This window comes from Hylobates moloch, unplaced genomic scaffold, assembly GCF_009828535.3.
Source record: "Hylobates moloch isolate HMO894 unplaced genomic scaffold, HMol_V3 SCAFFOLD_8, whole genome shotgun sequence".
NCBI lineage: Eukaryota > Metazoa > Chordata > Mammalia > Primates > Hylobatidae > Hylobates > Hylobates moloch.
Genome location: NW_026652283.1, coordinates 56557913 through 56570577, shown reverse-complemented (window position 1 = coordinate 56570577; position 12665 = coordinate 56557913). Strand labels below are relative to the sequence as shown.

At 43.7% G+C, this 12665-nt stretch overlaps 1 protein-coding gene across 2 annotated transcripts in view; it reads left to right on the top strand.

Annotated features, from left to right (window-relative positions):
• BRINP2 (BMP/retinoic acid inducible neural specific 2) overlaps window positions 1-12665 on the top strand; it is a 111648-nt gene that overhangs the window by 56452 nt on the left and 42531 nt on the right. The window contains exons 1-2 of one of the 2 annotated variants that reach the window (XM_032160907.2): window positions 3219-3266; window positions 3617-3961. In XM_032160907.2, coding sequence (XP_032016798.1) covers window positions 3693-3961 — 269 coding nt within the window. In that variant the 5' untranslated portion in view covers window positions 3219-3266; window positions 3617-3692. Of the gene's footprint in view, window positions 1-3218; window positions 3267-3616; window positions 3962-12665 lie in introns of those variants that run through there. The other variant, XM_032160905.2, reaches the window with a different exon arrangement.

The window sequence follows — 12665 nt, the reverse complement described above, 5'->3', positions numbered from 1 at the left end:
CACCACCATACTGCAACACAGGAGATCAGTGCACCAAGGCGTGAAGTAGCTGGGCCAAGGACACGTGTTTTCAGTAGCTCACAGTGACCCCACGATGAAATGCATGGAATTGATTCATCAAATATTTTTGAAAACCACTTATGGTCTCTGACCTGAAGGGGTCCATAAACTAGGCAGGCAGGGTGTGATGTGACTCAGCTGAGTTAGGGAGGATTATCAGTCCCATTCTGCTCAAGAAATTGCCGCACTGGCTTCTTCTCGTGCAGAGAATAACAGCTGGTCTTCAGGGAGCATGAAGAACCCCCACTAGGCCAGGCCTTTTGCAGAACGGGAGAGCCTACGGTTATCTTTTATGTGTCTGCATTATTTTTCTATTGCTGTGCAACAAATTACCACAAACTTAATGGCATAAAACAATACAAAAGCATTATCTCACAGTCTCTGTGGGTCAGGAGCATGGGTACAGGTTAACTGGGTCCTCTGCTCAGGGTGTCACCAGACTGAAATCCAGGTGCTAGACAAGGAAGTAGTCCTCATCCAAGGCTCTGGATCATCTTTCAAGGTCACATGGTTACTGGCAGAATTTGTTTTCTTAAGGTCATGTGACTGAGGTTCCCATTTTCTTGCTAGCTGTTGGCTAGCAATTGCTCTCAGATTCCAGAGCCCACCTATAATTCATAGCCGTGTGGCCCCCATAAGCAGTTCACCATATGGCTGTTTGCTACTCCCCAGGCCAGCAGAAGCTTGACACTTCACTTTCTTCTAAAGGCTCACCTGAGTAGGTCAGTTCAACCCCGGGTATTGCTCAAGGTTATTCAGAAACCTTTGTCCTCACTGCCACCACCACGATCTAAAATATTATCTGCTATCTGGACTTTCAATGCACTCTGCAGTCATCGCATCATAACTCAAATTCAACTGATTAGCAACCAGATCATGGGAGTGACATCCCATCATACTCACAGGTCCTGCCAATACTCAAGGGGAGGGGATCATACGGGGCATGCACAGAAGGGTGTGGGGATCTTGGTCATTTGGGAATTCTGTGTTCCAGTGTCTTCCCACCCATGTCCATGCATTTCCACCTTGCTGTGTTGGCTGCCTTGGCCTCCAGTATCAGGTAGCTGCAGTCTTCAAAATGAACATTTCCCCATCCCCTTTGTCAATATGCCTTTAAACAAAATAGAACAATATCTTATAAAAGGAATTAATTGCTAATGTTGGAGTTTCAGGTAATGTAATGAGCACTTGCTTTTGTATTGTCAATGCTTAGCAGAGTGTCTGGCCCTTAGGAGCCCTCAATTTATGTTTCTTCAATAAATGAATATGTGAATGATTACATGAGAAATATTTTGGGCATCCTCATCAGATTGCATCCATATAAAAAATGCCTACACCCTCTATGTACAAAGCCGGTTCCTCTTTTTAGTTTCAAATGAGTTTTTTTTTTTCCTGGTAATGCATACTTATTATAAAACACTTGAGGATTTTCCTTCTTTCTATGATTTTATTTTTTATATTTAACTTTTTATTCCAACTGGAACTAATTTTCCAATATTAAGTATAAAATATTCAATCCTCCATGCAATTAGTCTCTGATGCTTTTTTTCATATACTAAGTTCTAATATATAAAAAGGTTTATTTCTGAGCTATCTGTTCTATTGCATTGATCTGCTGTCCAATTTGTGTGCCAGTATCACCTGTTTTAATTACTGGAATTTTATCATGTTTGAAGATCCGGTAGGGCAGGAGCTGCCTCATTATTCTTTCTTCTTTCAGCCCCCACCTCTAGTTCATTAAGAGAGGGTCTGTCTTACCGCCTGCTCTAGTTCCTTAGGCTGTACTGCATTCTTTTTCAAGGTCTGGACATGGAGCCAGATCTAGGCTCGTATTCTACTTCTGCAGTCTCTTAGCTCAACTATTCTGGGTCCCAATAAAATATAAACATACTAATAATGGCTATTTAACAAACTTTCTGTGAGAACTGTCGTAACTTCTAAGAGCTGTCCAGCACATGGGAGGTGGTCAATACCCACCAGCTGGAGTAAAGGAATGATGCTGAATGTCCAGCTGCTCATGCTGTGTCCTCCATCCTTCTAATCCGGGGTTGCAACACTTCTGAAAGCATCCTGTATGAATGGTGAGGCATGGATGTCTCAGACTCAGGCCAACCTTTAGGCTGGGAGAGTTCCAGAATTAATGTTTGTTTCCAGCCTCTGTGCAGCCCCTTTGGGATTCACACTGATCCGATGGAAGTCAGGTGGTTTTCTGAACTGGAGCCAGCCCAGAGTGCCCTGGGGGACTCTGGCAGGGGGCGTAAATCAAGTACTGAAGTCCACATTGTCTGCCCTTACCAGAGTCTGGAACTGCCAGGGAATTAACACTCCTTGCCTCATCCCCAGGGAGCCTGTCTCTGGGCTTTGGCAGTCAGAGAATGTTCTCAAGTCATGAACTACAGGTACTGGGGGTTGGAGGTCATTCTAGCACACACTGAATTGGTGCTGACAAGGGGAGATGGGCAGATTCTGACAGCATGTGCTAGGAATTAAAGACTGAGGAAATGATCACAATTCCAAGAAGCCTCACAGTACTGAACGGTCCCGTGCATTTGCCCAGAGATTTAAAAAGGTGACTCAGACCAAAGAGTAGGCACTGGAAATCAGAGACCTGTGATGAGTCACAAAGCAGCCAGGAATTTTGAAGGCCGGAATCTTACTACTTGCTTGGCATCTTCTGTCTAACTCAGAAAGGGCAGGGCAGGCACTCATTCATTCCCTCAAGAATGGTGTGTGAAGGTCTGCTCTCAGGAGATGGTATAGAAAGATACAGCAGCAGTTATTGCTCAGCCCTACCCCTCATGGTGCTCTCAAGCTGCATGGTGAGGTGAGAGGATGATGGACATCCTTGAGAGCATGATCCACTCCGATGACGCTATATGGCATATCTGAGTTCCCCATTCCAACTCCATCCCACATGACCTTCAATAAAAGAGTAGATCAGATGTTTAAGGCTGGAAGAGGTCTTGGAAATTAACTCTTCAAGGCTGTCTATACATTAAACCCAGAGAAGGAAGTGATTGCCCACATTCACTCAGCTTCACAGCAGCAACAGAAGGAACTTCAGTACTTTTCTACCTCACAGTTCTCCACCAGAAAAATGGGTTGCTTCTCACCTCACATCAAACTTCGAGAAGCAGCCCACAGTCTGAGGCAATGGGCATTTTTGGAAGAGGAAGACAGAAATGGATGGTGTCGAGTGGGTCAAGGTAGGATGCATGGACACAACATAACATAAGGGTTAAGAGTCAGATCCCTGGAGTTCAAACTCTGGTTTTACCACTTAATAGCTGTGTGAACTTAAGCAACTTTCTTAAGTTTCTCTCTAAGCCTCATCTTCTTATCTGTGAAATGATGGCAATAGTGTTTCCTCACAGGTTGGTTTTAAGGATTAAATGAAATGATGTACCTCAAGCACTTAGCTAAATGCCGAGAATGAAGTTTTGTTACTAGCATAAAGGATTTCTGGAATGGGCCCAACCTAATTATGTGTGATGCTCACAGGCCCATGGGATAAGATCAGGGTGCTCAAATGACAACATCTTTTGTACTTTTCTAGCTCTGAGCCCTGGAGGAGCAGCACGGAGCGGGAGAGTGTGGCGAGAGAATGAAGAAACCAACCGCCCGGGAGAAGCATGAGGTGGCAGTGTGGCACTCGGTTTAGAGGGCTTCGGCCGGCGGTGGCCCCATGGACAGCCCTGCTGGCACTGGGCCTGCCTGGCTGGGTGTTGGCTGTCTCAGCCACGGCGGCAGCTGTGGTCCCCGAGCAGCATGCCTCCGTAGCTGGCCAGCATCCCCTGGACTGGCTGCTCACAGACCGGGGCCCCTTCCACCGTGCTCAGGAGTATGCTGACTTCATGGAGCGGTACCGCCAGGGTTTCACCACCAGGTACAGGATCTATAGGTAAGTGGGGGCCTCCAGTGAGACAGGGGCTTCCCTAAGAACCCAACCTGCACAGGCCCTGCTGGTGTGCTGGCCCAAACCCCTAAGCAGGCTGGAATGCCTTCAAACTGAACTAGAGGTGAAAGCTGGAGGAACACCAGGCAGGGAAAATAAGCCTACCATGTTAGTTTTTAAAAAAAGAAAGAAGAAAACACATACAAGCTGGAAAACCTGCTGATGCCTCCTGGGGAACTTAGCAAAAGGGTTTCTATTTATAGGTTGTGCTGCTTATAAATTGAGGACAAATCAGGCACCATGGAATCAGCGTGTGGCCCAGGCTGCCGTAGGAGGTCAGAGTCAAATGCTGGGGCCAGGTTTTAACTAATGGGTTAGATAATTTCATGAGTTGTAATTACTTAAACATACAAACAAAGGAAGCGCAGCTCCAGCTCCTGCCTTAGAGGTCTGGGGAGCCCTGCGGGGTCAGGAACAAACCTGTTCTTACCCTTGTCAACACCCCAGGTTCCGCAGGCCTTGTGGGGAAAAGGGGTTAGGCCCTTTAGGCCCATCCCCAGAAGCATCAGAGCTGAAAGTCAGACTCCTGAGACCTGCCTAATCCATCATCAGGTGGAATAAGCAAGTCACATATTCCTGGCTGCTGGACCTGCACTTCAAAAATAGAGTGCTCCTCCACGTGCTCACCTCCAGGGCTCCCACAGTGCACCAGTGAACTCAAAATTCTCTTTGATCCCACTGTCCACTTGCCCCCTTGCCATTTCTCCCCTTACCTGTATCTTTAGATAACCCTGGGAGCCTTGCTGATTTTGTTTCTTTGTTCAAAGATATTTATTTTCTAATTAAAATTAGTTTTTAATGCAAAAAGAAAAAACATGAAAAAGCACAAAAAGAAACAGAAACACAAAACCATCCATTCTTTTGGCAACTAAACGTTCCTGTTGTTAACATTTTGGCATATGCATTTCTAGTCATATGAACACACTCATGTTTTTGGACCTCTTGCTAGATTTATCAACTTGTATGCCTTATATAAAGTAACTCCAACCCTGTGTTGGAAGAACAGTTATTCTCCCCATTTTACAGATGGGGAAATTGAGGCCCAAAGAAGTTAAGCAACTTGCTGAAGGGCACAAAGCTAGTGAATAGTGGAGCCAGGATTAGCTCGCAAGTAGGCAGATTACAGAGTCTGGGTTCTGAAAATATATTTAGAGACATTTTCTTTTTTCTGGGAGTTCTTTTTTAACATCTGCAGTAACGACGCAACCAGTTTAGATTAGTAAGGGGTCGCAGAAGTATGGTTTTAAGAGTATTCAGTATGGTATCAGAAGATTCCCAAATGGTAAAACAGTGGCCATTTATAGAGGCCATTCACCTGCTTCAAAATTCCCACACTTGGGTGCAGACAAAGGAGCAAGGTCAGAGATATTTGAGGGGCTGGTACTTTGAGGACCCAGAGATTCGTAGAAACAAAATCCTACTCTTAGGAATCACCTACCCGGCTCTCCTTTCAGGACATTTTTCTCCCACTGTGCCTAGATGCAGTCTGGTCCTAGAAGAGACTTCAGTTCACACTCCCTGCTTTGGTGACTCTGGCCCTTGCCATCTTCCAAGGGCCACAGCAGAAATTCACGTAGCATCACCGAAGCAGAGAGCACCAACTCAGGCTGGGGGGGGGCTGACTTTACATCTGCTCAGGTAAAAGCAGATGAGTAGAAGAGGAACAGAGTAGAGGGTTAACTCAGCTGTCAGTAAACACCTAAGAATCTCAAAGATGCCTCCCTACACTTTCTAGATGGCAAATTCAGGGTGACCTTCTCTTTATTAGAGAATTTTTTTCAATCTTTCAAAAAAAATCAGAAAATCCACTCTAGAATGTGCTTAAGCAGAGAATCCCTCCAGTCCAGTAAAATAAGACTTAATTTACTTTAGACTTTTTAGTTTATCCCAAATCTCACAGAAGCACTGTTATCACCAAAAATAATTTTTAAAAAGTGTATTGGAATTGAAGTTAGGCTGGGATTCCTAACACCACTCTCCACTTCAAGGAGCTATAGAAACTAGAGGGAACAAACTCTCAGCTTCCTTATCCCCTCAGGAGAGTTTTCTTCCGGACAGCCTGGTAGCCACTTAACGCCTGGGAGGCAGCTCCGAGTTGGCCCGCGGGGAGTGTCTGTAATCATTTCTGCACCATCAACTGTTCTATCAGTTGGTAATGGTTTTCTGATCATTTAATGTGACAAGCTCTTACACTGTGCCATTCTGTTTCTCTGGGGTCAGTTATTGCACATGAACCTGTACTTGGGGAAACAGTAACCAGTCATTCTGACAGGAGTGTAGTATTCTGATTTGTGACCTTTTGGTGGGGCAGAGAGAGGATAGTCACACACTGCTGCTTCAGGAGCATTCCTCGAGTTTTGCCTTTAGTGATGAAGCAAAATGGTGGCTCATGGGCACTTGTAGGGCTCTACATTATCCCAGCGGGAATTCATTTTTGTCCCTTCCCACTTTGTATCTAGTGGCAATTTCCTCTGGCAAATTTAGGACCTTGCTGGCATTGACTAAAGCAGGTCAAAGAAAACTGGTAAAACATACATCGATAGTCATCCTCAAATTTCTCCCCCATAATCCAGAAGAGTTGAAAGAGGGAAAAAAAAAAAAAAACAACAACAACAACAGAGAATATCAGAAATGCTTTGAAGGGGAAATATCGGGTCTCAAACAGAATTAATGTTTTGTTTCACCCTTTAAGGAAGCTTTTGGGGCATGGAAATCAGATAGTAGCCACAAGTGTCTTCCATTGATAAGCGGATGCACTGTGGTAGAGAAGAATAAAACTATGATTCAAGGGGGTCAGTATATTTGGTGCAGAATCACCTGAAGGTTTCATAGGAAAGAGACCCTCCTTCTCTTCTACCTGTTGAACAGATCAAAACAATTGCACAGCAAGTTTCTTACATTAAACTACAAATTACTCCTATTCTTACTAGGATGTTGGAGTATGCTCTCACTTTGAGATGACTAGTCATTCTAGAAAAGCTGCAGCCTCTCTAATCACGGACCTCCAGAGATTGTTGCTCTCTTCATTACAAATTTGTATTCATACAGACATAGGTGTTTAAGAGTGAAGGTCCTGGAGCCAGGTGACCTGGGTTCTAATCCTGGAGCTGCAACTTTCTACCTGTATAATAGCGGGCAAATTACATAGTTTTCTTGTTCCTCAATTTTCCTATTTGTAAAGTGGGGACAGTAATAGTGCCTACCTAATGGATTAAGGTGAAAATTAAAGGAAGTATTTGATGTAGGCACTTAGGATAGTGCTTAATAAATACTGCCGATTATTATTAGGTTGTTCTCTAAAAATTAGCCTATGCAGGAAGGATAATGAAATGAGAATCATAGGTGCTTTTTTGCTTTAATGTCTGCTGAGGGCCTAGCATTCGACAGCCTATATTAGAAGGTAGAACACTGTTCTCTTGCTTTCCTTTTTAAAGCATGTTAACCTTTACCCTTCAATTCAGCTCTTTGCTGGGAGGGGAACTCAATTGAAGAATAATTGGATCTTCTCTGGGGCACACTCTTACTGGCCTTGTGGGCTACCAGAGGGAGCAAGATGGTTTCCAGCACGTTAAAGTTGCCATAGGTCAAGCCCTTGTGTCTAAAGTTAAGGATGGCTCACCGAGCAGGCCTTTCTTAGGCATGTCCTCCAGGGGCCAGTGACTGTGGGCTTCTTTGTCCCAGGGATGAAAAGCATAGTCTCAGGATATACCATGAAGAGAACAGAGACAATATGCACTCTGGTCAAGCCCTCCTAGATAACAGGATGGGCTTGGGCATCTCACCCAATCTTTGACAATCTTGTAAATTGAACATTGACCAACCTCTCAGCATGTCTTTGAGCCTTGTCAAAACAAGATCTGATCTATTAGCCTGCTTCTCAGATCCATCTCTTAATAGGCTCATGGTAAGAGCTAGAAGAACAGAGGTCCTGTCTCCAGTTCCATGTGTGACTTCTGGACTCCCCATACCTTGCTCCATTCCATAGCCCCCACTGCAATAAACACTTAGAGACCAACTTTTCACAGCAGCCTTACGATGGGTTACTAGGGTCTAGGGCATGTGAAATGCACTTGTTCAAGGTCACAGACGTAGCCAGTCACAGCCAGAAATAGCACTCAGGGCTCCTGACTTGAAGTCTCCTGCTCATTACTCTAGACCACGCCACCTCCCTTTGACTGGTAAGTGCATCTTCATCATAACATGCACCTAATCAGGCACCTAAATTGAGCTGATGCAAATGTAAATATGGTTTCTCGAAACAATCTAGCGGTAATGTTCCATTCTCTCTTTGCTACAAATCAAAGTAATGAGCAGTCTGTTTCTTTTTATTTCTTTTTTGTATTAAGGTTTTAATAGAGAGATAATCATGGGATTGGACAAAATCCAAGCCACTATGATGAAACACTTAAAACTCAGAAAGAATACATTAACATTAAGAGAGAAAGTTGGAAATCAGAGAGAACTATGAGTGGTTGAGAGGAAAGCAATGCTGAATGGAATTCCAAAATATTGACCTTAGTCATTATTACATCTATTTCTAGCTACCTCCTTTTGGAAAGGGATGGTCTGGGGATACATTAGAAGCCAAATGTTAGAAGTCAAAACAAAATAGAATTAAATACATATCTTTATTGACTAAAAGGGACATCATGGTCTTATCATATTGTGGGATATGTATGCAGATTTGTAGAATGAAACTGAACACTATGAAGCTGTAGGGCTACCAGGGACAGAATCAGGTGATCGGTGAATGAGGTAGTAAACAAGGCACCAGAACAACAACCCTAAGGAAGAATATCTGGAATTCATCAAGATAAAAAATAAGACTTGGCAATAGCTTAGACATGAAGGAAGTGCTCACCCAATTTTTGGCAACCTTGTAAATTTTGCTGACCAACTTCACAGCATGCTCAAAGTGCAGTCTTTGGACCACCAGCATTAGCATCGCCTGAGAGCTTATTAAAAATCCAGAACGTCAGGCCTCTCTCCAGACCTAAGGAATGAAAATCTGCATTTTAACAGGATCCCCAGATGAACAAGATGGCATCAGAGCTTGAGGAGTACTGCACTTGTCTATACTAAGTATTTGAAGATGGAGATGGGAGCAAAAATGAAGAGGGTGGAGAAGCACAGAATGTGTACTGGAAAGACAGCATCCCCCATGATGCATTTGCAGCAGCGAGACTATTTACAGGAGGCATTGCAAATAAAATAAAATAGGAGTCCAGAGAGGGTAAATCTAGGAGTTATTAGTGCCAAGACATATGAACTCATAAGAGTAGGTACTGCAGCTGGGAAAAATTTGAACAGCAGAAAAGGCTGGAGGGCCTAGAAGCAGCCCGTGGGTGCCTCCCGGGAGATGGGGAGGTGAGGAGGCAGATAGCAGCTGTGGAAGCAATCACAGGAGGAGCTCTAGAGCTGATTTATCATCCGGACCACGTCTCTCTGACTAACAAATACTGATTTGGATAAACAGCAAACCCTGGGAGAGGCACCATCTCCAATTAAGAGATCACAGTCCACATAAATAAACGGCAACCAAAGACAACGTCAGTCTGCCTGGGTAAATCCCAGTGATTTCCGAGGTGTGCATTACAGCCACTGAGGTAGAGAAAGGCTGCATTATCACGCGGCTGCAGGGCTCCAGAAGGGAAGCGGTAGTTCTCAGGTGGATGGGAAAAAGGAAGGAGGTTAGCTCTTCTGCATAAACCACCAGGCCCAAAGTAAAATGGTTGATCTCTGAACTTTTCACCGGGTTTGCGTTTTGACCATGAGGGAGTTTCTTGGCATGGAAGGAGATGAAGGAACAGTACACAAACTGGTATTGTGATTTAAATTAGAGCAAAATTAGAGGCAATATGGCAACAATGAGCCTGCAGTTCTGGTCACAGGCACTATTTCTCAGTCCACAGGGGTGAGAAGGTAGGAGAGGAACAGAAGAAAATGTTTAGAGGTTGCTTTAGTGATGAATCCAGTACTGCCTAAACACACAGGCCCTGTAACAGAAATACCTAACCTAAATAGCAGACGCAGCACAAGACATCTTAGGCCTTCCACCCAAGGAATTTTAACCCAGAAGTATCTGGACGACGAGCCCAGCACGTCCTTATCTTTGGGCAGAATTCTATTTCCACTTCTGGCATAGAAACATACCACATCAGTGCAGCTGACCTGTATAGAACCCTCTTATGTGCATACAAATAACCGAATAAAAAAGCGTTCTGCTGTCTTGGAGCAAGGAGAAATTTTACATAAACAAACAACTATAATTCAAGAACATAAATAGAGACATATTCATTCAACACCAATTTTTGAGGGCCAGCTTGGTGCTTATTATTGCACTAGATTCTGATAATAGACTATAAACAAGGTGGACAGAGTTCTTGATCTGATGGCACTTACAGATAAGTAAGCAAGTGCTAGATTGCTCTGCACAGAAAGGTCAAGGAAAGCTGGAATAAAAGGTAACACATAGGCAAAATTCGATGGATGACTGGAGACTCCAGGTGGAGGCTTGTGGAATGGTGTTGTAGACACAGGAGCAGTGTAACCAAAGTCATGGGAGCACTAGATGTGGTTTAGGAACTGAGCAGCCAGTCCCACGTCAAGAAGTGCATGGTGATGCCTCTCCTTTCCCTGTTCTTCCCCACTGGTTATTTATGCCATATTTTGTCTCTCTGAAATGCCAAAAGTGTCTCTTAGACACTGATTTCTTCCAGGGTGCAATTAAAAAAAAAAAAAACTCTCACCTGAAGAGGCATGTCATTTTCTAGCATTAGGGGTAAGTAAAATGAAATAAAAATCACTGCATGTGTAGAGAAAGTAGGACCAAAAGCAACTTCTTATATTTCTGCTCTGGAAAAATGGAGCGTGAATTCTCACCTGGTGAGAAGATGGTACATAGTGCTTTAAGGTCCTGTTAGACTACTGGTTCAAATAAAAATTGACATCATTTATGCTCGAGCAATTGGATTCAGGGTAAGGTTACCACACCATACTTTTGCACACTCGATCCTCTCTCAAGTATTTATGGAGCATTTCCTTCGTGCAATGCGTTATTCTAGGCACTATAGCAGAATACGAAAGACAGACAAAACAGGATACTACTGATTTCTGGGAGATTAGCAGTCCAGTTTGAGTGACAGCATACACATCAGAAAACGCATTGGGATGCATCTCCTCAAATGCTAGAAAGAAGACATTTAATACATTCTCAGTGATTGATGGACAGATTTGGTCTATGGATGCTGTGTCAGATTGAATTCTTAGGATGCCAGTCCCAAGCATCCGCAAGACAAAATGGCTCTTGCCACTGTGTCTTTGGGGGCTATACCCAGGTTAGCCACCCTGGCTTGAGATAAGATTGCAAAGTTGATCTGTGAAGAGAAAATGTGAAAATAAAAATTTGGAAGAAATGAAGGGAGCGTTCAGGATGGCCAAGGGGGGAAGGGAAGATCAGTTTTGTTTTCAGATGAGATTTGGTAAGAGATCTTGAGTCAGTCAGGCAGAGGAAAAGAGGATTAAATTTTACTTCTAGAAATAATTAATTTTATTCATGAATGAATTGCTTTTTAGAGATGTGTGTGTGTGTGTAGAAAGGAGTGAGGTAAACTTCATCCGAAAACTGTCACGACACAAGTGCAGGCCGACAGGGACGCTGTCTAGTCATATGGTCTTTTTCTCTCTCTCTCTTTAAGAGAATAGCTTTTTCTAGGTCAAGGATTCTCAATATTTTTTTCTTTATTCAGCTTCTGCCACATTTCTCTCACCCCAGAGCTTCCCACATATCCCACAAGAAAATCATTCAGTATATGGAGCTTAGAACAGTGAGTGGCATAGGGTGGGGTGTTTCTTCATTCAGCCCATATTTATCCAGGATTTGTATGTTTTGGCCACTCTGCAAGGGCTGGGGACACACCCTGAAGGAGACAGAGCCCAGGCTTAGAGAGTTCTGCTTTCCAGGAAGACCCACGTATGCAAAGGATTAGAAGTGGGTGAGGCCTGCGGTATAGTAAAACGTCTGGGTGAGAGGAGCTTGGCTCCCATGCCAGTTACCATCTTCCCCTCTGAGAGTAGAAACAGCTGAGTCTGCTCACAAGGAACTGAAGATAATTTGGGCTGTAGACGACAGCTTGGACCTGAGTCAGAGCTGGCAATGCCAGTCCTACAATCCTGCCTTTGCCCCAAACTAAAGTCAGCTGGGTTTGTCCATCAGATTGGTTTGCCTAATCCTAAGTGAAGCAACTAGAGAAGCCATCACTGGATTGTGAGGATGGAACAAGCCAGAAACCTCAGAGGGACAGCTCTGCCAAGTGAGCTGACTGTGAGGAGGGGGACATGATCAGAAGCGTTTTCCATTGCAGGACTTGAATGTCCAAGAGACAAGAGCCTTTTTGTGAGCTGGGGTCTCAATCCATGAACTCTACACAGTATTGAGAAATATGGATGAAAACAGCAGGCTCTCGCCAATCTCCCCAATTCTCCCATGGAAAGAAAAGAGTAAAGTGACAAAGAAAATAGATGGTCTGAAAAAATAAAAAATAGTTGGTCAAAATTTCTATTTAACTTAGGGAAAGAAAGCATTCTTTCTGTACTATGAGATATTAATGACATTAATGAATACTAGTAGCTAACATATATTAAATGCTCA